The sequence below is a fragment of the Lepidothrix coronata genome, unplaced genomic scaffold (assembly GCF_001604755.1).
Source record: "Lepidothrix coronata isolate B3197 unplaced genomic scaffold, Lepidothrix_coronata-1.0 Scaffold28, whole genome shotgun sequence".
Taxonomy (NCBI): domain Eukaryota; kingdom Metazoa; phylum Chordata; class Aves; order Passeriformes; family Pipridae; genus Lepidothrix; species Lepidothrix coronata.
Window position 1 is genome coordinate 2,710,447 of NW_016690208.1, and position 26,327 is coordinate 2,736,773.

A 26,327-nucleotide genomic window follows, 5' to 3' on the forward strand; every position below is an offset into this window, starting at 1 on the left:
CACGTAGGGAACAGGTACATGGGAACTGTGCGTGTGAAGAAGCACCTGAAGGTACAACACAGAGACACGAGGGTGTGTAACGTAGGGATAAGACGTGTGCAGTGTGTGCGCACACACGTACTGTGATATAGGTATGTACACACAGATGACAAGTATTAATAGCTATAGATAAAATATAAACATTTTTATATACATTTTGTAGATAAACAGACACAGCCGGAACACGCAGACGGCACGTTCTACGTGTAAATATAAAATATAAAATTTTAAAATAAAACCAAATCATATGTTTATACACGTAAAAATCGCTGTGTAGCTCGGTTGGCTGCTCCCTGCGCCCAGCGCCGGCTCCATCGGCTGCGGCACCGCGATGGACCCCAGACACCCTCCCCGGGGCAGCACGGACGCCCCCGCCTGCCTCCCCGCCGTCCCAGTCCGGGGGTCTCCATCCGGGGGTCCCTGGACCGGGGCTTAGGGCCAGTCCGGGGGCGGCCCTGCCCGCGCGGGGCCCCGGGCAAACAGGCGGTCAATGATTAACCGGCCCGGCCCCGGGGCTGCGCTCCCGCCGCCCGTTGGGGCCACGCGGGACCCGCGGGCCGCGGCGGGGCCGTCGCGGGGTCCGGGGGCCGTTGCGGGGTCCGGGCCCCGAGCGGCGGCAGGTGGGGACCCCCCCCGGGCACCGCCGTGAGTGGGGACGGGGGTGGGACATCGGGGCGGTGCAGGGGACGGGCAATGTGGGCTCGGGGCTCCCGCGGCGGCCCGGGGCTGGCACAAAGGGGTCTCACCCTGGGCAGCCCCAGCCCCGCACTTGGGGTGACCACTGGGGTGGGTGGGCCGGGGCTGCCCCGTCCCATCATAACCTCCCTGTCCCCGCAGGCGTCTCCGCGGGATGGAAGGTGACCCGCCAGCCGGGCCGCAGGGCCCGGGCCCCGGCCCCAACCCCCGACCCCCCGACCCCGACCCTCGACCCCCCGACCCCGCTCCCAAGGCCCCAGGAGCGGAGCAGGGGGAGCAGGGGGAGCAGGGAGAGCAGGGGGAGCAGGGGGAGCAGGGGGCCGCCGAGGAGCCGCCCAGCTCTGACACCCCCCGGGACCCCCCCGCGGGCCGTGGGGACACGCCCGTGGAGGCGGCCACCAACGCGGCCGTCGAGGGGGACCCGCCGCCCTCCTCGCCCTCGCCCCCGGCCCCGGCCCGCAAGAGAGTTCGCTTCGACTGCCCGCCGTGCCCGCCCTCCCAGCAGGAGCCCATCTTCTACCAGCCGTATCCAGGGCAGAGAGCGCGGCCTTTCCCTCCCCGGACCATCCCACCTGGGGCCCTGCCCTACAACATCGTACGTATCCCCCCTCCCTGATGTGCTCTGTCCTGCTCTGCAGTGAGTTCACCCCTTACCTCCCCTCCTGGGTTTGTGGGGTTACATGCGGTGCCCCAAGTGATGCTTGAGCAGCACTGCCGGGGGGGACACACTCAGGGGTTTGCAGCTCTAACTGCTCCCCTGCCGTGCTGCAGTACACCGGGCAGTACACCGGGCAGTACACCGGGCAGTACACCGGGCAGCCCAGCATGGGGCCATTGCCTGCCGGCTACAGGCAGGACCTGCCCAGGGACTACCTGGTGGAGGCAGTGCTGGTGACCGTCTGCTGCTGCATGCTGACTGGGGCCATGGCCCTCATCTACTCCCATGAGGTAAGGACCCACCTGGCAATCTCAAACATCCTCCCCTCGCCTCTCTGGATGCTGTGGGTCTCTTCTAAACTCTCCCCTTCTCCCCCTTGCACCAGACCCGGGCTGCGATCAGGCGTGGGGACATAGACCAGGCGTTCTCAGCATCCAGAAAGGCCTGGTGCCTCATCCTCTTCAGCCTTCTCTTTGGGTTGTTCGTCTACATCACTTGGGTCATCTGCGTCCTGGCAACCCTGTACAGGCATCGGGCACCCTGAGCCCCAGAGCCATGGTGTGTGTGCCAGGGGCTCCTTGCAGCTCACCATGGCCCCAGGGGGCACTGACAGGCGAAGTAGCCACAGCCCCGCTGGGACTGTCCTGGGAAATGAGTGACCACAAAGTGTTATCTGGGCAGAGGGGCAGCTCTGTCCTTCCTGGCGACGCGAGGAGTTGCTCCAGAGCCACGTGGGCCTTCGCCCACCCCCTCAGCCCTGCTGAGGAACCCAGACTGAAGTGATGCCAGAGCCAGCTCTGGGCAAGGACTCATGTTGGAGCAGTGGCACCATGTACGGGATCGGGCTCTGCTGTGGGATGCTGAATCCCATTACCATGGGCTGTCACTTAGAGCTGCTAAATGTGACTCTGGAACACAGGGAGAATCTGTAGAACTGGGGCTGGAGACAGAGCTAATGGCTGAGGTGTAACAGAGAGACCCAGGTGTATGGGAAGCCCTCACGAGTCATTAATAATGTGGCAAGATACAAACTCACATATGCAACTTCTCCAGTAATTTTGCACACACATACACAGACACAGACACTGTATCACCACCTCCTTGCTGCTTCAAGGCTGAAATAAAATACAGCTGTAGCCAAAGCTTCTGTTTTCTCTGCACACCAAGGACCTTCCCTCTCCTAAATCTCCCCTTTGCCATGGTCTTTGTCCACCACAACATTCACAGTAAGGTCTCCTGTAATCAGTGAAATTGGGGCTTTCCCAAAAGCAGGTGGGTGCCAGGGTTCCAGACCCTCAGGGAGTCCACATGGCCCCGGGCCTGGGGGTGCCCCTCTGAGCTGCTGTAGGGGGGGATGAGCTGCTGACACCCCACAGCTCCCTCCTGCTCTCCCGGGCCCGTGGAACGCGTTGCCCGTGGAACGGTCGCGCAGGGCTCAGTCAGTGTCTGGGCATTCTCCTCCTGAGCTGGTCCGTGACAATTATTTCCAGAGGAATTTTGAACCCTGTTCAGGACTGAAAATAGTGCAGGAGCAGCTCGGGCACCCTGGCTGCTGCAGGGGTTATTTAGGGGTTATTTATAGCCCTTGGCTGCCGGCACGCGGCCGCTGCACGGGCTGGGCACGCGCCGGCCAGCGCGGGGTTTGGGGGGCCAAAACCCCCCCAACAGAGGGACCACCAGCACCTGGAGGAAGGTGACAGTAGCAGATGTCCTCTCCCAAGCCTAGGGCTTGTACTGGGGCAAGGCCATCTCAGCAGAGGGAAGGAAGAGGTTTACAGTGGAAAAATAAAGGGAAAAAGAGCCATGGGCAGAGGAAAACCACAAGGGGCACTTGAGAAAACATGAGGCCACACCAGTGCCAGAGGCGGATTCGATTGTCACTTTAATCCACAGACTGTGCATGCACTGTAAACAGGATCATCAGGCGGGCTCGTTATTGGTGTTTTATTTGTCTTTAATATAAAAGTTACAGATCTGAAATGTTCGGAGGAAGATGCCACCAGGGGGGTGGGGTTAGTGGTAAATCTATAATACAACGGAACTGCCTGGGGGGGAGATGCCTGGGAGTGGGGCAGGGGGCTGGTGACTGGGGGCATCACTTTTCCCCGCTCCCTGCCCCATGTGGAGAGGGGACTCAGACTCTTCCCTCTCCCCAAAAACAGGTGATGGCCTCAAGAACGCTGCCTGCAAGACATGGGAACTCACTCCTGGTCAGTCTTGCACAGGGATGTTGTGGGCTTCTGCTCCCCAGGGGCTGCCCCTGGAGAGGGGGGGGTCTCTGGTCAGCAAACCTCAAAGTGCTCCAGGCAAGGGGACCCTCCTTTAGGGTCCCTCCAGCCCTGTGAGCCTGGGGTTGGGACACTTTGCTCAGCTGGGGATGACAGCAGAGCAAAGGGGAGAAGAGGGGAGGAAAGCTGGGGAAGGAAAGCTGGTGGGGAGGAAAGCTGAGGGGCTCAGCCCCATCACACTGGACGAGGTGCTGTGGCCACTCAGACCTCCCATCCCCACTCGTGTCACTGGTCACGAGAGTGAAGAGATCAGTGTCTGCCCCTCTGCTGCCCCTCATGAGGATGGTGAAGACCACAATGAGGCCTCCCCTTGGTCTCCTCCAGGCTGAACAGACCAAGTGCCTTCAGCTGCTCCTCATAACACTTCCCCTCCAGACCCTTCACCATCCTCATAGCCTCCTCTGGACACTCTCTAATAGCTTAATGTCTTTTTTTACATTGTGGTGCCCAAAACTGCACACAATATCCAAGGTGAGGTCGCCCCAGGGCAGAGCAGAGCGGGACAATCCCCTCCCTGGCCCAGCTGGTGATGCTGGGCCTGATGCCCCAGGACACAGCTGGCCTTCCTGGCTGCCAGGGCACTGCTGACTCATATTCAACTTGCCATCGACCAGGACCCCAGGTCCCTTCCCACAGCTGCTTTCCACCATCTCATTCCCCAGTCTGTACACACAGCCAGGGTTGCCCCATCCCAGGTGCAGAATGGGACAGTTGCCCTTGTTGAGCTTCCTATGGTTGGTGGTTGCCCATCTCTCTGATTTGTCGAGGTCTCTCTGCAGGGCCTCCCTGCCCTGGAGGGAGTCGACAGCTCCTGGTGTAAGTTTGTAAGGATTCCTTCCAGTCCTGTGTCCAACTCATTAATGAAGATTAAGGAGCACTGGGCCGAAGATGGAGCCCTGCAGAACCCCACTAGTGACACGTGCCAGCCTGATGTCACCCCAGTCACTATAACTCTGTGCCCAACCTGTGAGCCAATTGCTCCCCTATCACATAACACAGTTATTCAGCTGGATGGAGACAAGCTGCACCCTCCTGTCTCTCTGTGGCATCAAGCCCCAGCCATGACCTCTGCACCCCCAGATGGGGTGGTTCCAGTGCTACCAGCACACACAACACTCCCAGAACAGCCCAGACACAGCCCCCACTGAAGGGGTGCTCACAGTCGCTGGGGCAAAGCCCACACCATCAGCCTTTTCACCACCTCAACATGTTGGGCTTTTAAAAACCCTATTTACAAAGGAAAACACAGGCATTACTTCCTGTGTGGAAGGCTGGGGAGCCTTTGGAGATTGCAAAGCCTTGGCTGGACACAACATGCCCTTAGTGCCATGAAAATAACCCACTTTTGAAGTGATCAGATACCGTGTTTTAGCACAAAAGATTCCTCCTCTTCCTGCTCTGGGGCTGCACAGCACAAACTGTGTTGGACCCCACACTCTCCTCTCCCAGAAGATGTCCTCATGGATGGGGGGGGTCTCTCTGTGCTTCAGCACTTGGTCACCGTGTGAATCCCGTGCCTGAAATCTTCAGGAAAATAACCAAGCGGGGTAAAACCCTGCAAGTGGGGCAGTGTGGCTGTCACTCCCTCCTGGGAGTCAGGTAGAGCTGGCCAAGGCTTTGCAATCTGTTTGGAGAAGGAAGTAAGTGCAGCTCTGATTCAGCCAGAATAAACAGAGGCTTGAGCAGGCACAGAGCTGCTATTGAGAAATAAGTTAAGGATGCTCTGTGAAACTCTATGTCTGTATTCCTGGAGCTGCTGCCCTAAACCTGCAGGATTTTGTTAGAACCCTGTAAAAACCTGCGACCACAGAGAGCTGAGAAGGGTCTCACAAGGCTGCTGAAACCTGCAGGGCACAGTCGAACCCACAATCCAGCTGTAAACCATTGAAGGAGGACAGAGAGGAGGAATGTGAAATGGCCTGGCTGGGGCTGTGCTGGGGAGAACACCCTGGGTGGGACACAGAGAGGGGACAGAGGGGCTGAATAAGGCACACTGAACAGATTGGGGTTAACACTGCATGTGTGGGAAATGACACTGCCCTTTGCTCTTCCACACTGGGTTGCCACTGCCCTGCTGGCTCTGGCATGGCAGGACTGGGGACGGGGACCTGCTGGGGCTCCTGCCAAAGCACAGGTCACAAAGCACAGCACCGAGGGCCAGCCCGACAGGGACCCCCGGGAACAAACATTTGGCAACAGTGAGAGGAGAGAGGAGCAGGGTGATAGGATGGGGTGGCTCGGCTGAGAATAGGGCTCCTTCCTGGTTCCCATTTCCAACCCAGAAATGGACCCGCTGCCTCCTTCACCCAGCTCCTGCACCTGCTCCACAGCCCCGAGCCTCCTTTCTTCCAGCACTTGGAACAACGTTGTCACCGGTTGTGAATTTTATACACACTGGTTTGCACTTTTTCTTTTTTTTTTTTTTTCCTATAAATTCATCGGTATTCAGACATGCATCAAAAATCCCCAACGGATTCTAAACACTAGTATGTACAGTCCATATACTACAGCATTTCCTGTGCAAAAGCTAAGTACCATCGCTAAGAGACACGGGGCCACGGACAGCGACCCGCAGTACCTGGGTAGTCCGTGTTTCCAGGTCCAGAGGGATTTACCGTTGCTTAAATAACGAGATCTGAGAGGAGGAGGGGGATGTGATGACTGGAGATGGCGGGTCCCTGCCCACGTTTTCAGTGCCTCTTCCGTATCTACGACCGGTGCCTTCCTCCCACGAAGAAGGCGCCAGAGATCTGGGGCGAACCAAGACCCCTGTAAACACAAGCAGCTCTCTGAAAGCAGAGCTCCTCTGGCAGGCAGCAGGAACACTTCCACCCTCATCTCCTATGGATGAACACGTTTGGAGGTGGCATTGCAGGGGAGACTCAAACCCTTGGCTTCCACGGCTGCTCCTGCCCGACGTCGCTCCAGAGACAAGTCTGTGGGTGCTGAGCTCTTGCTGACCTTCCTTCGTGGATGAAAACAGAAGCCGGGCTATTCCCGGATGGAATGGGCCAGCAAACCAACACGCTGGCGCAGGACTCTCCTTCCACACAGCTCTCTCCCCAGGTTTAAAGCTGGTTCATGGCACAGAGGGACGGGAGGAGAAGGAGGGCGAGTGCAGCGAGCACCGGCCGATCTCTGCCCTCGGTGGCGGCCGTGCTGTCACCTCTGGCCGGCTGCGAGCGCCCGGCATTCCCACCCCCAGGGATGGCTGCCAGCTGGGAGGGAGGGTGTGTCATCCAGTGACAGGTACAAACATTGAACTCCAGTCTCATAGCTGCCCTCGGCGCCTCTGTGGAGCAATTCTCCTCGCTCGCACCACCCCTCCTCCTAGGTCTTCTCTTCTCGATCTGTTTTCCGCCTCGTGATGTTCCGAGGTTTGATTTTGAGGGACAGTTCCCACAAGGCCTCCTCAGCCAGGTGGTCGCTGAAGTCGTTGAAGAATGACACTATGTCGTCGTTTCTTTTGATGTCGTAATGTCTGGAAAACCACAGAGGAGGGTTAAGCAAGGGGCTACCTGGGGACCTCTCTCAATTTTGGCCACCCCTGGCCTGCTCTAACACATCCAGCACTGTGGTCTGTGCCCAGTACTCATGACAAGGTGTGACACCAGAAAGAGGAAAACCCATCATGCCTGTTGCTGAATTGGGAGGGAAAAAAGGACCCTATCACACAGAAATCAGCAGTTAGGTGTGCTGCCTCTGCTGCAAGACAGCATTGAAGAAAACCCTCCATGTCCTAGAGAACAGAGGAACCAGCAATGGCAAAACCTGCAGGAAAAACTCATCTTAAAGAGAGGAGTGTGAAAACTTTGCACTGGATCTCAAAACTAACATCAGAAAAATGTCTTCACAACTTTTATCTAACATAGACAGGGAAGGAGAACTGCAACCTGTCATTCCCAGCTCTCCTTACATCTCCACCATGATGCTTTGACTTTAGACTCCCTTCCCCTCGCATAGGGGCTCCCAGTCATCATCCCCGCACACCCCAATCCCCACCTGGTGCCCCACAGACAGCTCTGACCCTCCTGTTGCTGCACTTACACTTGCTGGAAGCACCTCATGCTGTCCAGGATGTTGAACTGCTGCCAGCGCTTGGAAAAATTCACTTTGCTGTCAATGTAATCAGGGTTTCCCAGATGAACAAAGGTCAGATCCTGCAGAATCAAGCCTCTGAAAGAGAGAAAGGGACAGTAGGCCAAGGAGTAGGTAAACAGGTACAGAGGTTAGTCACACAGGGGCAGGGTGGCCAGCAAAAAGGCAGCCCAATGCAATCTAACAGCCTCCCACTGCCACCATCATGGCAACCTTATCCAGAGGGAATTGTTTCCCCAGCAGCAGATCCAATGGTGTTCAGGTGCAAGCACCCACCATGCACAGCTGAGGGGCCTCTGAGGGGAGGCACTCATGGCACACTAAGGGTGCTGAGGTTGCTCTTTCACCCTTCATGGAAAGAAGGACCAGGCTGGAAGAAGTTTCTTTACAAACTGGTATTTGCCACCCTGCCTTCCTGTGCTCCCAGACAAATCGCCCCGGAGAGGGCCCATGGGCTGATGTGGCACAGTGCTGTCTTACCCCAGATGTCTGGCAAAAGGCAAGTGCTGAGCTCAGCAGAAGCTGCTGAGAAATCCTTGAAGGAACCATTTAAATGTGCAGAGGAAAGGAACTGCCCACTCACAGGTAGGGGATGCAGGGGGGCTCCACATCGGCCAGAGCCGCTCGGTAGGCGCGGAAGGACGAGGAGCTGTCGATCAGGGTGCAGTACTCAGCCAGGCCCTGCCAGGACACAAATCCCACGGTGACACCGCTGCTGCAAACCCATTTTCTTTGTCATCTCTCCCCAGAGAGCTATGCAGGCCAGAGAGCTAATGCTGTCCTGGAAACACCTCTAAGTGATTTACTCAGCCTGACCCCGACTGTGCATATGCAGATCCTCACTGCCTTCAGCCTCAGCAAGCCTTGGTTTGCAGAGAGGAGGAGGCTGTTCTCCCCTGTGACTGTGCTGGCACTTCTGCAGCTGTCAGGATGCCCAGCCATGCTGCAGGCTTCCAGCACTGTGGCATTACACCCACTGGAGAGCAGATACCCACCATCCCTCCACCGTGGGACATTGCTGAGCTATTGAAACCACCCAGCTGTTTCACACATATCCACAGTTATCCTTCCCCCAAAGATGACAGCCCTGACTGCTCCTCACCTCTGAGGTTTGCTTCTGCCACTCCAGCCTTCTGATGGGGGCAGAATCCAGTGCAGAAAGAATGGCCAGATAGGAATTAAAATTATTCAGCTTTCGTAAGTGCTGTGAAAAGGGAGAATATTCCAGTTACTCAAGAGATCTCAAAAGTCTTCTAAGCATCAAACAGCTCTAATAACCAGAAGGTCCCACCACCCTGCTCCTTTAGGGAGCAGTGTTTGTGATTCACAGGGAAGTTGAAGCTGGTACCTTCATAATCTTTATAAATTTAAGGAGCAGCCTCTCTCGGTCCTGGGCTTTCTCTTGTAGCATAATTATTGACCGGACCCTGGAAGAACAGACAGAAAAAAAAAAGATAAACCCACTTAAGCAGATCTCAGATTCCTTCTTGTTTCATTTAAAAAAATCTGATCACTGATAAGGATGGGCCAACAATACTAAAAACCTCCAACTTAAATGGAACACTCTAATCCACAACAGAGACAGGATAATTTTACACAGTGCATTTATTTTCAAGGGGAATATTTGTCTGAAGGGCTCAGTGATACTGACAATTAATTCCTTCAGGTTACAGGAGGAAACCTCCACAACATTCCTGATTTTCTTTCTCATGTACTCTGAGGTTTTTGATGAGTGTTCTGCATCTATTTCCTGGTCAAAAATATGTGTTATTCCACTTGTAACAAAGGAACTCAAGTCAGCAAGGAATATTTGGAATATTTGCAAGGCATTGGATGTTAAGCACAGTTCAGTGGCATGGTTGTTTTAAGCTCCTTACCAGTAGGACATGTTATTAAAGTGCTCTGTGAACTGTGTCAGGTTGGGGCTCTTCTCTTCATTTTGTTCCTTTGCCCAAAGCAAAACTTCTGGGATCTGCCAAGGAAGAAGTGGAGAGGGGTGGTAAAATACCACACATTAAAATGGGATTTCTGCCTCAACATTCTCAGTCACAGTGTGTGTTCGCAGCCACTTGCTGACACGAGGTCAGCTGTGTCCTACAACACAACAGGTGTCCTGGAGAGCTGGCAGGGAACACCAGAGATTGTAGGGGCTGCTCGTTCCAATCCCTCCCACCACCCTTTCCCCATCCTCATGTCTGTACCTCGATTTTATAGAAGAGTTCAGCATCCAGGAGGGTCAGCTGCTCGGCTATTTCATGACTGTGGAAATCATGCAGTGTCCCTGGCCTGTGGAAAACAAGGATGAAGTAAAAAGGCTCAGAAAATGTGACCCGTTTTCTTCTCTTTCTTATATTTTGGGCTGAGAAAACTTTTGTGTCCACAGGAAAGGGATTCCCTGGCTCTCAAAGGACCAAGATATGGTTACATGCATCTTCCCTCACCTGGCTGCCACTCCTCGGGCTGCAAGAGGTTTGATGGAATTGGCATAGCTCAGCATTTTCTTCTGATCCACTTTATCAAGGATATTCTTGCGTAACACCCTGGCAAGGCTCAGCTCCCCATTGCAGACCAGCCGGAAGACCAGGTCCATCAGCAGCTTGAGAATTTCCTCTGTCAACTCCACTAAGCTGAGAGAAAGATGGAAAACCCAGGGAAGGCATCAGAGCTACGAGACTGAGCTACAGTTTGTACCTCTACCGAATCTCGTCATTCTTTTCTACAAGCAGAGTTGGGTGACTGAAATTCCTCCTCTTCCCAGCTCTTCCCTTCCCAGAGATTCCCTTTTTACTGGTTATTTTAAATCACTGACCCAGTTAGGACACACCAAGAACCTGCTCTTCCAACTGGAGGGTTCAGCAGTGCAAGTATCTCACTGCTCAGGTCAGGGATTTCAGCTGTCAGACTTAACAGGGTTTAAAAACCCCACCTTCCAAAAAACCACATCTTCCTAAAAACCACATTTTTCCACCTACCAGACTTCTGTATGTTACTGACCCCACATCTCCCATCCAAAACAAAGAAAGCAACTCACCACAGCTCATCCACCACTCGCACCAGCACGAAGAAGGTGTTCTTACTGACTCGCTTCTTAAACGTGTCCGGGAAGTGGCAAAACTTCTCATATGTTGGTTGCAAATTAAAGAATCAACTCAGTGTGGTCAGACCAGCATCAGTGCAATCACCAGCTGCCCCAAGGAATCACAGAATCATTGAATGGTTTGGGATGGAATGGACCTTAAAGATCACCCAGTTCCACCCCCCTGCCATGGGCAGGGACACCTTCCACTCGACCAGGTTGCTCAGAGCTCCGTCCAGCTTGGCCTTGAACACTTCCAGGGATGAGGCACCTACATTAGAACAGCACACTATTCTGTTTTAATGGAAACTGGTGTTCCATTTCCAGGAGATGAGGGACACTGATACGGCTCTAATTAAGATGGCATTAAGCTGATACCAGCTGCAGGGGCATGAGGAGCCACTTACACCTCATAGAATTGATGCTGGAAGAGCAGGTGTACCTTGAAATTGTTCTCTCTAAGGTGGAATTTAATGAGCAGCACTCCTCTGCAGGGATCTCCCCCACCGGTCTGTGACATCTGGTTTCAACAGATCTCAGATGTCACCTCTACCTTCCTCGTTGCCCAATTTGCTGCAAGGAGAACGGTGACAGGGGAGACAGCACAGGTTGAAAAACCTTCTGCCAAGTGGAGAAAGGGAAAAGGAAGAAGGTTGTCAGTAAGTCAGGGGCCTGCAGCACTGCCCCAGACAGTGCTGTCACTGACTGGGAGCTGTGCTGTGTCCTTGGTGAGCCGATCCCAGCTGGAGCTCAGGGAGCAGTGGCTCTGCTGCAGATGGCAGTGATGAGCCACAAAGCAGGACACAGTGACGTCAGGCTCCCTCTGACGTGGGTGCACAGCACCAAGGCCCACGAGGCTTTCTCACTGCCCAGACCCAGACACTGACCCGCTCAGCTGGCAGGGAATGGAGCCATGGGAATAGAGCCAAGGGGAAGGAATGGCAGGCAGGGTGCTCAAGAAGCCTTCTCCATCTTCTGCCAGAAATGCTAATGCTCACCCTGCACATCAGGGCCCTGCTTTGTTACCAGTTACAAGCTCAGTTCAGAACTGGGGGGCCAAGAGCCCAGCATTTCCAATGCTGAGTTTATTGTAGTAAAATAGAGAAAAGGCCTTGATGGTTTAGTCATCTCCAGTATTAAACTACACCTGCCCATAATCCCCACAGCCCCTCTGGAAGGCAGAAGGTGCCCTGATGCCCACTCTAGAAAACAAGATGTCCAAAACAAATGATAATTACCCAGTGATGTACAGAAAACCTCAACTGCTCCTCTCCCCTGACAGGACCCTCAGCTAACAACTCTCCGGTCTGTTATCCACCCTGCCTGGACCTGCCCTGCTGCAATTCCCATTGCAGAATGTGGAGGTGAAGGAATTCCTGCCTGGGACACCTCCAGGGCCAGCACATCACTGATCACACTGTCAGCAGGCTTCTGACCAAACAGCTTGCCATCAGCTCCTTCCATAATGACTGCCCAGCTCTGATTCCTGGTGGGAGTGAACTGCCACTCATGCAAAAGGATATCTGTACTGCAGCTTCTTGATGAGCTCTTCAGGGGTAATAAATGTCCTGTATGTAGTCAGAAAGGCTTCACAGTACAGCACCAGATCTAGGGAGAGAGACATGGACACATTTTGGCATGAATGGACTTCCCAGAACTGCTGTGCTGTTGGTCCTTACCAGCAGATGGACCCTGTAACACAAGAGCAGCAGCGACACTGCCCTGTCCCCACTGCCCCGGCCCTGGCTCCCATTTGCAGCATTTGAGCTCAGGGCTTTGTTTATTCCACCACCAAAGGGGTCAGTGAAAAACACCTGCTTGTGGAACAGGAACTATCAGTAGTGGGTCAAGAAAAACCATGGTTTAGACCTTGGGCATACTTTACAGAGAAGATCTGATGGTGAGAGGTGGCTGCCTGTTGTGTCTCAGCCTCTCTCAGGCAGCACAGAGCCCTGTCACGGTCACTCTGCCCCCTGATGAGGAACACACGTGTTTCAACATGATGCTCTGGTGCTGCAGATCTTCTGTCCTTACTGCATTCCAGGAAATTTGTCCCAGAACAGTGTAAATATAAGATTATTTTCAGCCAAAAGAAGAGTAAATTGCACTGCAAAAACTGACACTACCATGGCCACGACCCTGCCACAACACAGATGATGACATGGGGTGAGTTAGTTTGTGTTAATTCTTCAGCAGGATGGGGGTGCTGCAGGGCCCAGAATCACAAAAGGCTTTGGGCTTTGCCATGGGCACAAAGGATGGAACTTGAAAAAGCAGGGATTGCAAATGGGAAAGCAGATTTCAGGTCAGGACTGTAGAACTCTCCTGGGCAATGCCTGGTCACTGTGGACAGCAGTGTCCAATGGGAGCATTAACTCCAGTACAAACCAGCAGCAGGATGTGCAGTGGGATGGCACCCTGCCCCTGCCAGGAGCACCGTGGGCAGACTGGGAGAAAAAGCTCCTGCTGGGCCTGCCCAGGCTCGGCTGTGCATGCAGAGCTTGTTCCAGCCAGGACAGGGATCACCCCACACCCACGTGCTGTAACATCCATCCATTGCCATGGAGGGTGGGAAGGGGCAGGGCACAGTGGGGTAGCTGTGCCTCTCTACCTGCAATGTTTTTCTTGGCAGGAACCTCGTGGCAATGCTGCTTCCTCCTGCTCTTAAATCAGAGACTGCTGCTGCCTTTTGGTTACAGACAATCAGACATAAGCTCTAAAGCCAGAAGCTGGGTGGTCATGTCAGGGGTGAGCCCCAGGCCTCATCCAGCTGTAATCCTGCACTCACAGCAAGTGTGTGTGGCTGTGAGCACTTAACTGACCACGGATTTTATTCCTAAAGACCACAAGTCTCTCGTTATCCCTTATTCCATTTAGCTCTTTTAGAAAACTCAAACGGACAAGAAGCATCATGCAACAGGGCGTGGAGTTACATTTATTCTGGGTTCCCATCTGCCCAAAAGGCAACGTGAGGTAATACAGCTGGTCTGCTCTGGCACTTGAAGCTGCCAAGAAATTCATCTTTAAAGGAAAGCCTCTTAACTCTACCCCTCTGTGCCGTTTGGCTGATTGATTTACAAGCCCTGAATTCTTCTCATTGTAAGCTTAATTCATTAACCCTCTCAGTCACCCAAACAGTGGGTTAGCATAGCACAAATTCCTCTCTGCTCCATTCAGCTCCATGGCTTGGCAGTGCCTGTGAGGCCAAGCACAGGGACTGAGAACCTGAGCTCCCTCCACCCAGCAATCCCCAGCTGCACCACTGGGCAGTAAAAATCCTGCTCCAGTTTTCCCCAGTCCTGAAAGGTTCTCCACAGCTTTCACCCCACTGCTTGCAGCACCCTCAGAGCCCCCTGTTCATGAACTGGAGGTCTAAGCACACATCCCCTTACCAAGCAGCTGTCTTTCAGCAGGAACAGTAGGGAAGTTCTTCCACTGTGATGTTCCAGAGAACAGCAGGAGTAAATCAGAGTTTCTCTATTCCACTTTCAGCGTTTTTTATAAGGGATATTTCCACCACCTCATTTAGACTATTTTCTTTAAAATACATATCTACCCTTGGCACAATCAATTGCCTCCTCCTCTCTAGTATGTTCCTAACTTTGATCCTTTCTTCCTGGATTTGGTGCCCAATGCAAACTGAGAAACAGCTGTCAGGGAAAGGATTTTCTTGGTAGCTGAATAGTGCTGGTAAGTAATTGCAAACATCTTATGCTACAGTAAAACCCCTGTCATTTAAAAATGTACATGAAAGATATTTCCCCTTTGACTATCAAACCTCTAAAATACAAGTGCTGAGTGATTCAGTGGGTTAGTGTTTTGCTTTGCATCCCAGGAGATAAGGAGATCAATCCTGGTTAAGGCCATCAGCACAAATGTGTTTGGCAGGTTCAAATCACTCTCTGGAAACACTGCAAAGGCTGTCTTTGCCACAGGTCTTGAATAGGAGAGCTTCGTGTGGGTGGTGACTGGGTTTGGAGAGATAAAGTGGGGTTTTAACAAATCCAGAGCCAAGGGTTGATAACATCCCCTTTCCTCCTCTGCATCTCCTTTCCTGTACTGTGGATTCCCTCTCTGAACTGGCCTGGGTGGCTACCAGGATGCAAGTAGTAAAAAGTGGGACTAGGAAGTGACAGGGTAAGTTGAAAATGAGGGTGTCAGCAGATCAGCACCTGAACAGCCTGCCCAATGCCCACGGGTACTGCATCAGACCCAAACCAACATCCCTTTTTTCCTACTTCCATGCAACACTCACTCCAGCAACTTCTGCATCCCCACTGCCCTGACATCCAAAGGTCAAGGAGCACCACTGAACACAGGATCCATGCACAACAGGCTGGTCACTCCTGCATTCCCAGAAGGCAGTGGCCCAGCTCAACAGGTGCAGGGTCACCAACAGAGCACTGTCACTGGTGTGCCTCGCCTTCCAGATCTGGGCAAGGGCTGTGAGGAGTTAATACCATCCCAGCTGCTAAATGGAACCACCAGGGGCTTATCCAGCTTACCTCCATTTACCACAGATAAGCACAACCCCCCCAGGCTGTGCAGGGGATCCCTGCAGACCCTCCCCCAGGCCCAGCTGCCTCCACAGCAGAAGGCAGAGGCAGAAGACCAGAAGATCAGCAGCCAAAGGCCGTGCCAGGCTGTGCCCCTCAGCTCTGCCCTGCTGCATCCACGTACCTTTCCTGTCAGTCTCCGTTGCGTGCACCAACAGGATGTCTCCAGATCCACCACGAACGTCTGGCCCATCATCCCCCTGCAACGGGAACACAACCATGTTAGGCACGGCCCAAGGTTCCCTTCGGCCTGGTTTAACAGCGCTGGGGTTCAAGCTCAGCAGCAACTGGCAGTGTACACAATGTTCCTGGCACTGCTCACAGCACAAGCTGGGACATGGTCTTCAGTGCTGGGCTAATCCTGGAATTGGGATAAAGCATTTGGTGTCCCAGATGAGGAGCTGGGCTGATCCTTACCCGGGATCTCTGACTCCTTAAGGCCAGGCTGTGAAGCTTAGTGAAAGCTGAACCTTCTGTCCACAGAAGAATGAACACAAATGCCCCAAACGCTCCCAGAAGACCATTAACAGAGCAGCAACACTGTGTGAACTGTCTCAAAGTTCACACAGCCACGTACCACAGTGGCTGTGGGGTGGGAGGTCACGCATTCAACTCCCATGTTGCTGGAACATCAAAAACTAGCAAGTTAATTCCCTAATCTGGAACTATTTGGCCAGAGGTCACCTGAAGCGATCCAATAACCAGGAGCAGAAAACAGCCCTGCTAATTGCTTGACCCCTGCCTTACCACTCTCTAAAACACTCTTCTAGCTACTGCATTTCACAACTCAAAATATGCAAAACTGATCCATCACTCAGCCAGCGGTTCCCACACTGCAGGAAGCAGCTCACAGTGACAGTTCTATACTGTTTCAAAAGTGCAGATCATAAAGAAAAGAAAGAAAGGAGACATTAAGACACACATCTACTAGTCCCAAATGCTCAGAAATCACTGATTTTTAAATGTTTTTTTAAAGGAAATGATCCAGCAGAGGAGGAGGATTGTCATTTCAATATGGAAACCAGTGAAAAAAACATGGATTACAGCCATGGAGCAGCTATGTCTAAGATGTGAATATTTCAGGTGACCCTCTGGCAAGACTAATATGAAACACTACTTAAAGAATGAGTAATAGCTTTTCCTGCACATCTCAGCTGACCAAAGAACACTCCTTAAGTGCCAGTAAATGATACATTCTCTCTGTTTCTCAGACCAACCCCCTGACAGTCTGAAAGCTTCAAAAGCCTGCGTGTTCCCTCAAGCTGCATGTCAAAGACAGCGTGGTTCAAGAGCACAGCGAGCAAAGCTGGCTGGGAGTGCACCCGAGGCCAGACACGAAGCTGTTTCTCAAATACAAAACAGTTCCTTCGGCTGCTTTTCCACATCAGCAACACAATGTCCTGCTCATTCACCTGCTGAACCTGCCATCAGGCCGAAAGGCCAACACCATCAAGCCACACCTGGATTTCTTGTGCTCAGGCTCTCAGGTGATTCATTCCAAGACTGTCGCAGGATGAAGAGGTGGGAAGGGGCAGACTGGGAAAAGGGCACAAGATGTGCTGTTTTTTAGGGAGACATTTCACCTTCTGTTAAAACCTCATTCGTTGCTGATGCTCCCTGCCTGTACCAGCATCTCATACTTTATAACAACAGCCTGCACTCACATCCCAGTTCTGCTGCAACCTACTTTTTAATATCAAATAAGAGGTGATGCCTTGCTTGTGCACACAGAGAATCAGATTTCAACACAGTGTAAACCAAAGAGTACAAAAGCAAACCCTGAATGCACTTACCTCTTGCTTCAGTGTTAATCTAGCCATGATTTCACTGTGGTCAATAAGGGACAGCTCATCTACCTCTTCCTCCAGCTGTGACGATTCCAAATTATCTGGTGACTGTGGCTGCCTGTGAAAAAAAGAGGGAAATAACCTTCATTAAATGACAGTAAGTACACAGACACTCTGGAGGTAAACCTTCTGCAAACAAACCCAAATGTCTGGCTCTAATTCTGTTGCTTTGTGCATCTCTTGAAACAGAGGAAGATGAACATTTAGGCCTGAACACTTGTCTGTCTGCATTTCTGGCAGGATTTTACTATGCCCTGCATAAGTACACACTTCTATGTCTCCTTAATCCACCAAATTTTTAGTGCACACAAATCTAAGCCCTTCCTCAAATGTATAGAGACTGAACCTACTCTACACATACATATCTTAGTCAGTTCACGACCCATTGTGCTGAGACAAGGGGAGATGACAGGCTCTCATTTTGCAGGAAGGCAGAGCAGAAAGCTCTGACCATTTTTCTGGTGTACATCCCTAACTCTATTCCTACTTTCTCGTGCCTGGACGTGTGCTCTCTGTGGCTATGTTCCTAAAAAAAATATAATATACTTATGTTCTTCATAGCTTTCCCTAGGCACAGGCCAAAATCCCATGCACCAGTCGGTACTTTGAGCTGATAGTGAGCTTTGCAGAGCACTCTTGTGTTGTCTCCTTCACTGCAGGGATTAAAACCCTCAAACCAACTGCAGGGAAATGGGGGAGGGAAGTTGACTGTCACACACAAATCATCTCTGTTCTCTATTTTTGCTTTAGAAATGCAATTGCAGAGCAATCTCGAGCAGCAGGGAAGCACTCACTCCACTCCTCCTGAAGCCCATCTGTTACAGCTTGCACCTCTTCATTTACATAGGCAAATGATAGCTAAGAGCATTAGAAGGGATATAAAGCCTCCTGCTTCAGGGCCTCAGCCAGCCTCTAACTAGCAGGGTTAGGAAGAAATTCCCCTCTGGAAGACTATTCCAAACAGCAATACTGACTCTTTTCACACGTTTTCCTGGAAGCAGGAGGTAGCAGCCAGTGTCAGTGACAGCACTGCCAATGAGATGGACTGAGGATGGCTAACATGGGCTGCACTGACCCCCAGGGGCTCCCTGAGTCCAGCAGGGCAATCTTGCCAGGATCCTCCTTGTCCAGCAGGATCCCATCACTCACTGGCTGTCCAAAAATGTGGGCTTAAAAGTTTAGAGAACACAGAGGAGGTTGAGGGCAGAACAGGCAGGGTAGTTTGGCAGAGGGGATGTTGGGAGGGCTCTGTACCCTTCAGGCTGGAAGCAGAAGCACCAAGGGAGCCAGGCTCACCTGTCAGCACCATCTTTGCCCTCCTTCCCCATGGAACTGCTGTTCACAGCGGAGTCTTTGGAGTCTTTGACAGAGGGAGATTCCTGCCAAGAGAAAGAAGTTTTTCATTATTACGTGGGGTTCTTGAGCCCAGCCAGCCTTGCACTTACAGTCTGCCTGCCTCTAAATGGCCCTTTACTGTAAATTCCTACAGAGCGGTTAAAGACTGATGCAAGTTAATGCCAAATGCCAGGAAAACACAGAAGTTAATCAGACAGGAAATTTGGGACCATCTCTGGAGACTAGTGTAATTAGTACTGTTTGCTTTTAACATTGTGAAATGATGCTGAAAGTTACAACACAAGTCAGCTGTTGTCTTGGATTTTAACCCTCTCGTGACCTTTTATTTTTCCTCCAGCCCTTACTGTCGAAGTACACTTGCCTCCTGCTTTAATCCAAACGGACAGAGCCAGCTCTGAGCTCTCCAGTTTCAGTTCCCCTGCTGATCACAGCCCCCCTGCCTTGGGGGGGGGATGCTCACTGGTTCCTACCTCCCTTCTCTCCCATCGGAAGAGGTTTCTCGGTGATGCAACGTTTCCACTCCACAACTCAGGGCTGTGGAAATGAGGCTAATGCAAAAAAGCAGAACCAGCTGAACCTGCGGCTCGGAACAGCAGGTAGAGAGCTCGGAGCAAAGATAGAGCATTTTAAGTGGGCCATTTATTAAGGAGACAAATAGCCATGAACGGCAAATGGGAATATTAATGGGAGTTCGGAATTATTTAACATCATGCAGAGCGAACCTTGGAAATTCAACCTGGTGAACAGACAGGACTGAAACCACCTACACACTATTCACTCAGCATGGAAAACCCTCTGGTGAGCTTAGGTTTCGTGGTGTCTGAAGGATTTTTCCAGACTATATCTGTAAAGCCCTTTGCTTCAAAGTTGAGAACCCGCTCGCAGCTGCCCAAGAGGATGGGCCTGGCCAGATGTGTCTCCTGAAGGGAAGTGATGGGAGCACTATCTCTTGGCATATTTGACACCAGCATGGATAAATGTCTCGGAGACATCCTGTGGAGGAGATGTGCCTTCCAAGATGAGGGCAGGCAAAAGGATCACCACGGACCTCTGCTGCTGTTTCCTATGACCCAACAGGAAGACGGGACCTCCCTGGAATGGAAAACGCCCTTGCTCCTTTAGGAAATATCTAAGATATGAGGCTTGAAGAAGGGAAGAAAAAGCATGTGAGTACAATGCTAAATCAACAGCTTACTTTCGTATCCAAAGAGCAAAGGAAGAAAAATTTTTAGAGCACAAGGCTTTCTGTATTAAAATAGGGAAGGCAAAGCAGTTCCAAGAAGAGACACGGCCCCAGGATGGCACTGGTGAGGGTGCAGCTTTCTGGAAGGGAACCTCAGGCAAGCAGCTCCAAACAGACAGCAAAGCGCAAAGGAAAGAGCACGGCAAGAAGAGCCATCCCTGCCTCCTGCCAGGGCTCGCTGGAAGCATCGCCTGCTCTCCACCCAAGCCTGCAGCCAGGAGTGGGCAAGCAGAGGGATGGCCAGCAAGGGAGCTGGGGCAGCAGGATGGACACAGGAGCTCCAGGGTGTGCAGAAGAGGCCGGTGCCAAGCGCGTCAGCCCCGGTGTGAACTCAGCATGCACCAGGCAGCCCCTTCCCGGTGTCCGGCCCTCTCCGGGTTACTTACTCCTTCAGAGCGAGGGAGTTCCCCGTTGCTCTGGCCAGAGGAATACAAATTGACGTATTCACCCTCACCAGCCTCCTCACTGGCGTTTTCACTCTGAGGGAGACAGGATGAAAGGAAATACGTGATGGTGTTGCCCACCAGCACTGAATGTTAGTGAGAGAACGTGCCCACGGGCCGGGAGCAGAACTGCCCTTGGCAGCCGCTGTCACATAATGGGGAGTCGTTCTCTGTCTCCAACACTGGCCATTGAGGCTGTACCATCCCAGGGGTCATTATTTTCTGGTTCTTGAGGACTGTACCAAGGGCCCTGAGCTGCAGGAGGACAGCAGCAGGCACTGCTTTGGAAGAGCTGTGGACTCCGTGTGAGACTGCCAAGGTGCAACGGGCACGTGTGGATTGCAGGGTGCCGGAAGCGGAGCGTTCAGAGCTGGACACACGAGTGCCTGTCCTACCCTCACTGCAGTCCTGTCACTGAATGCAGAACAGCCCTGCAGCCCTGAGGGCATCAAAGGCATCCCCCAAACTACTCTACGAGACCCATCACACCAGAATAAACCAAACCCGAGCGCTTCTGGGGGATAACAAGGACCCAACGCAAGGAAGATGCAAAGCAAGGTCACGTCCAAAGCGTGAAAACCTGCACATTTAGTCTGTAATCAGTGACCCTCTTCCAATCCTGGTGAAGAGGCAGCACTAGAAGGCCCTGTGCTGACAGCTCTAATCCCATCAACTCTCTGCTTCACAGGAGAGGAAAGAGGAACTGTCTTGAAAATGAGGTGTTTAAAAAAGTAGCTGTAATGGACAAACCTGCTCAGTGATCTGCAAACTGACCTGGGACCTCAAACTAGCAGTGTGGGAACAGCATTAGCCTAACTTCACCAACATGTGATACCTGCCACCAAGGGCACAGCTGGAGCTGCTGGGAAGTGGGAAAAGCAGGAATCTGGAGAGAACAACAGGTTTATGCACAGGAGAGACAGAGCTGGACTGCACCCATTGCTCCTGGGGCTCTCCAGAGACTTAGGAGGGAGCAGGGCAGCAACTGCAGGATGGAAACTGTTGTAAGGAGCCTGTGTTTAGAAACTATCAACCTCACAAAACACTTCTTTACCTCCCTCAGCTTTGTATTACAATTGCAGGAAGCTACAGCAACTTCTCCTCTCCCCTTCACCAGCATTTGACATTTTGTGTTTCCTACTCATGTGTTAATGTTTTCTCAAACCTGCTGAGGTTGTTCATTTTTTCTAGCTACCATTTTTATAAGAAATATCTACTCTGCAATTCACACATGCACTTGGAAACCAGACTAGACCACACTTAGCATGTATTAATACAAGAGACATTTTCTTTTTTTAAAAAAACACAACAAAACCAAACAAATAAAGGCAGCCTTGTGTTAAGGTGCATCATTATCTCTTTGGATGGTCTCACCGAAGGCGTCTGGAGAGAATCAGTGAAAGAGGTTTCAGAAGGAAGGCAGACAGGAGCATTCCCGTTAAAGCTGCTCTCCTGAGAAGAGGAGTTTGGCACATCCACAGTGCTGGGTGACTGGCTGGCTGCGGCGGGCACCGCCAGGTCGGGGCTCGGAGATGGATGGACGGGCGGAAAAGGCGGGGTGGAGCAGGAGGAGGAGGTAGAAGACAGGAAAGGAGGTATGGAGACTTGGTTGTGAGGCACAAAGTCCTGGGAGTAGGACCTAAACACGGATTTGTACTGCAGGATGCAGGGACGTACAACACAAAAACAAGGAAGAAGGGGAAAGGAAAGAGAGACAGACAAGAGAAAAGGTAATTAGATCGGCAGCAGCGTAGCAGTGACAGCACAAGGCATTTCTAACACAGGCAGCACTATTTCACCATCCACACACTAGAGCAGGAATTGCTACCTGGGATACATCAACCAGTTTTTTCAGGAGAGGCATGTTCTGGCACAAACAGCAGCTCAGCTGCTCAACTCACAGAGGGAAAGTGGGCAGTGAGGTGTGACCTGCAGGTATCCAGCCTTTCCTATGCAGGGAAAAGCCTGGGTATCTCAGTACTGATGCAGTGACCCCGAAAATCACCCAAGTGGAGGAAAGGATGTAAAAGCATACAGAAATCAGGACTCTGAGCATGCTAGAAGTATCTAGACAGAGAAAAGTACTCCAAGTGCTTCTTGCTTTTCTGGGATTTTCCGCAGGATCCAAATTTAAGATGCTGTTTGCTCCAGCCCTGTAATTTAGCAGCTACTGTGTCAAGTCTGTTCCAGAACACACAGCTCCCAGGGAGGAGCAGCTGGATACTGCCTTCAAAGTTACACTGAAGGATACAGGGAGATTATGCTGCTACTCCTTCCCATTCGAGAAAAACAGGGAGCAAAAATGATAATTGCCCTCAGGAGCGATGAATTCCTTATCAAACTGATCCTTTAATGCAGTGCCTCGAAGACTCAGCTGAAGAGATGAAAAGAGATCATCTGCGTAAAGCTTTATTTCACTATCTCTCCTAATCATCAGATTACTGTTCAGATAATATTAAACAGGGTGCAGTGGGAATATATTGTGCCAAGAAAAACAAGAGCAACCCTCTGTCTTTTAACATCTGGTGCTAGTAAGATTTGCCATCAGGGTAAGTCCAAAACAAAGCTGACAACCATTAAAAAAAAAAAAAAAAGACAGACAATAATGCTAAATCTGCTGGAGAGGAGTTTATTTTAAAACCTGCAGAGCTCAACCACTAGTGAGATCTGTGTCAAAGTCAAGTGGACTGAAGGAAGAGCCACATCATCCAAAAAAACCCACACTGAAACAAAGCTGTGGCGCTGCTCGGTTGAGTGATCTGCTGCAGAAGGATGGTGCAGTACAGAGCTCTCAAGAAGCACAGACACAACTTGCTCAAACCAGGCTGAAAAGTAACACTGCTGTGATGTAAAAAGAAGGGGAAACAAGGCAGGAATCAGAGAATTCAGGCTACATTTTCTCAGGAGAGCTGAGCTGGTTAAGCAAAGCTTAGTCCATCACCTGAGCCACAGCAGCATCCAGCTCAGCAGTGGCGTTTTTGTTTCTACCTAGGAAAGATGTGAGCATAAAAAACTAAACTGAGAACAGCCTCGGGCCAGAAGCCTGGTTGGAAAAAGCTTTTCCACTACAAAGGAAAGGAAATGTAAAGGTCAATGGTTAGACTTTACCTTCAACCACCTTAATCCTTGAGTGGCTGCCCTCCGCTGTGCCTGGAGTCCAGCAGTGTTCTGAGTGTATTCTCAGGGCCCAAAACAAATTGCAGGCCATAATACAGAGGAGGGGAGTGGGATGCTTTGGAAAGAGAGCTTAAAAGACTACTGAAAAATAATTAAAATGCAAATCCCCACCACATGCCTGTGGCTAAAAGGAGACTGGCTTTAGGACAGGCTCCTCTCTCTTCCTGCCCATTTCTTTCCGGATGAGCAGCGCTGGCTCCAGGGACACTGTCAGCTTTTGGAGCTGCCTCAGTAACAATGACAAGTCTAATCTCTGTATTTACTTTCTGCCTGGATAAATGCTCTACATTTATTCATTTTCACTTGCATGGCACAAACCACTAAATCCCTCGTAAGACGCCAGGCTCATGACATCACCTTGGCTCAGCAGATTCATTTATGCCTGCCTGGTATTCCATGATCTCACTGCTGCTGATAGGCCAACTATCACCCCAAGTCCCAGCCTAGACCCCAAACCACTGCTGCCATGGCTCAGGAAGGCGCTCAAAAAACTGCAGTCCTGGTAACAAGACCCTCCGCTCCTGTAAAGGAAATAATTAGCTCCAACAGAAGCTGTGTGCCAGCTCCCCTGGAGCTGGGCTTCCTGCACCCACACGGGACAGGCGGCACACGCTGTCCCTCACTTTGTAGTTGATGGACATCTACCACAGAGGAGTTCCAAGGGGTTTTGTCCCTGACCTGCCGAACCCAAAGGAAAAGCCAGGCTTTTTCAAAGCAGCAGTGGAGCTCACGCAGGGCAAGAGTGAAAGGAAATGAGTGTCCTCAGCCAAGTCACTCTGGGACAGGCAGAGCCCTGCGTGAGGTGCTGGCAGGGTTAGCTCAGGGCAGACTCTGGTGCCCTGCAGCCTGGGCCAGCAGCTCAGAGAGATGAGTTATTGCTTAACATTTGCACAGCTTCTGCCTTGAGGAGTTTCAGAGAAATTAATCCCAATTCAAAGGCAATTTAAACCTAAATATAACATAACATTGCATAAATTTTACAAGTTTAAATGCAGATATGTTAGTATCGACAATGACTATATAATTCATCTCTCCTCGGCCTCATCAATACACCTTTCAGAACAACATCTTGGCATGAGATATGTTGAAAATCCCGGTTTAAGTTTCAGGTACCCAGGAAAATGCATTAATCTTCATTATGTGATCCGTGAACAATCATTTAAGGATGCAGACAGGCCCTCAGCATGCTGTTAACAAAGGGAACAGCACAGAGAAGCCTTTGGAGCATTGGCATTAATTAGTCAGACTGCTCTCGACTTCCAATTTTGTAGTAAAGTTGCATCTTGTAGAAAGGGAGCCAGGGAGCCCCCTCCTTCCTCCGGAGCCTGCAAGCAGCTCTGGAATTCCAGTTATGCAGCCGTGCTGGGACAAGAGCCAAGACTGAAGCGTACTTTAAAGAGGGGGAAAAAAAACCACCCTGCAGTGAAGATGATGTCCATATGGCACCTATTCCTCTGCTCCCCAGCCTGACCCAGCCCAGCCAGCAGCTGCAGCAGGAATTGCAGCAATGGCTTCCATGGGATTTGGGTGTTGCACATCTCTTGGAAGCCCTGCTATCCTCTGAGAGACATACTCTTTTGGGGAGGGGACAGTCCATTCAGCACAACTGTCACAAGGAAACAAGTAATCCTCTAGTCCTCCCCATAAGAGGCAACAGTTTATCTTGGAAACAAATCAGTGCCTCTTTTAATCTGCTTCTTAGAGGTTTCCTGCAGGGTCAGTCAGGCCTTGGTTATGGCTGTACAGACACAACCTCCTACTCCATGGCTTTGCTTTAAGTGAAGTATTTCAAAATAATCTCTGGGAAAGCTAGAAAAAAGGGTGCAACGGGAATCTTTGGGAAAGGATGCTTTCCTCTATCCAAACTCCGGCCACGCTGCCAGCTCCCACCACAGGACCAGAAGATGATCCCGACCTATGACAGCAAACAGCCAAGACAGGGAGAAGAGAGAGAGATCTCTCTGCTCTCACCAGTAAAGTGGCTTTTAAAAGGACCTATCTGCCACTTGGGAAGTACTTCCACAAAGCGTGCTTTGAGCTGGGAGCACTCTTGTCTCCTGGGAACAGCAGGAAGCAAACGTGCCCGGCCCTGAACATTTACCACACACCGTGACACACAGAGGTCTCCCAGAGACGGCATCTTTCAACCTTTTCAGTTTGCTGCCTTTGATTTTTTTGCAACAGTGAATATTTTAGGACAGCTTTCCATCATTAGCAGTCGTGTTACAGGATGTCCCAAAGGTCAACGACATTCTGGCTGTTTATTTGGATTAGATGGCAGGAGATAAGCACTCTAATAGGAAACTTATTTCAAGAGTGATGCTTCTCCACGCTCACTAGGCATGGTTGACCACAGCTAACAGGGAGACAGGGATATATATGCAGGGAGTCACTGGCTGCAAGTTACAACAGTCTCAATCCTAAATCTGAAGCTGAATTCAATTATATGGCTGACAGAGCATCTGCAGTATCAGCAGACACAGTCTTTACCTTTTAAGCATAGCCTTCTCAGTTACCCTATGGATTTCTGCCAAATTAATCTGCCATCCTGCCAGACACTCCCAGATCAGGTAGAGCTTCAGACTTCCAAAACATGAAGCTATCAGAGGAAAAGATCAATCTTTTAGATATCCTCTGCTAATGCTATTAAGAGAATGACATGGCAACATGCCAGAACTGGATGCCCAAATTCTAACAGTACAGAACTATGTTCACAAAATACTGGGTGTTGCACAAAGTCGTTACACCCTAAGAATATAATTGCACAGACAACTATTGGAAAAGACTTCCTATCTCATGACACAATGCTGGGCTTCCAGGTACTTTTGCTAATGAGGAAGGAAATGCTCC

The 26,327-nt window shown here is 51.2% G+C and overlaps 2 protein-coding genes across 7 annotated transcripts in view; one reads left to right on the plus strand and one right to left on the minus strand.

Annotated features, from left to right (window-relative positions):
* Nucleotides 1–624: 624 nt before the first annotated feature.
* Nucleotides 625–2,535, plus strand: LOC108494939 (basic proline-rich protein). Its single transcript, XM_017809988.1, has 4 exons — nucleotides 625–659; nucleotides 877–1,330; nucleotides 1,507–1,683; nucleotides 1,779–2,535. The coding sequence occupies exons 2-4, from the start codon at nucleotides 890–892 to the stop codon at nucleotides 1,935–1,937; spliced, it is 777 nt and encodes a 258-aa protein (XP_017665477.1). The 5' UTR covers nucleotides 625–659; nucleotides 877–889; the 3' UTR covers nucleotides 1,938–2,535.
* Nucleotides 2,536–6,071: 3,536 nt separating this feature from the next.
* RAPGEF1 (Rap guanine nucleotide exchange factor 1) overlaps nucleotides 6,072–26,327 on the minus strand; it is an 83,381-nt gene continuing 63,125 nt past the window's right edge. For 2 of the 6 annotated variants that reach the window (XM_017809978.1, XM_017809977.1), the window contains exons 12-26: nucleotides 21,675–21,956; nucleotides 20,244–20,336; nucleotides 18,555–18,637; nucleotides 17,205–17,316; nucleotides 15,536–15,611; nucleotides 12,379–12,463; nucleotides 10,811–10,903; nucleotides 10,221–10,406; nucleotides 9,981–10,065; nucleotides 9,657–9,751; nucleotides 9,128–9,206; nucleotides 8,882–8,983; nucleotides 8,363–8,460; nucleotides 7,729–7,857; nucleotides 6,072–7,162 (exon numbers count right to left, since the gene is read on the minus strand). In XM_017809978.1, coding sequence (XP_017665467.1) covers nucleotides 7,012–7,162; nucleotides 7,729–7,857; nucleotides 8,363–8,460; nucleotides 8,882–8,983; nucleotides 9,128–9,206; nucleotides 9,657–9,751; nucleotides 9,981–10,065; nucleotides 10,221–10,406; nucleotides 10,811–10,903; nucleotides 12,379–12,463; nucleotides 15,536–15,611; nucleotides 17,205–17,316; nucleotides 18,555–18,637; nucleotides 20,244–20,336; nucleotides 21,675–21,956 — 1,749 coding nt within the window. In that variant the 3' untranslated portion in view covers nucleotides 6,072–7,011. The remainder of the gene's footprint in view (nucleotides 7,163–7,728; nucleotides 7,858–8,362; nucleotides 8,461–8,881; nucleotides 8,984–9,127; nucleotides 9,207–9,656; nucleotides 9,752–9,980; nucleotides 10,066–10,220; nucleotides 10,407–10,810; nucleotides 10,904–12,378; nucleotides 12,464–15,535; nucleotides 15,612–17,204; nucleotides 17,317–18,554; nucleotides 18,638–20,243; nucleotides 20,337–21,674; nucleotides 21,957–26,327) is intronic. The other 4 variants (XM_017809980.1, XM_017809979.1, XM_017809981.1 and 1 more) reach the window with 3 other exon arrangements.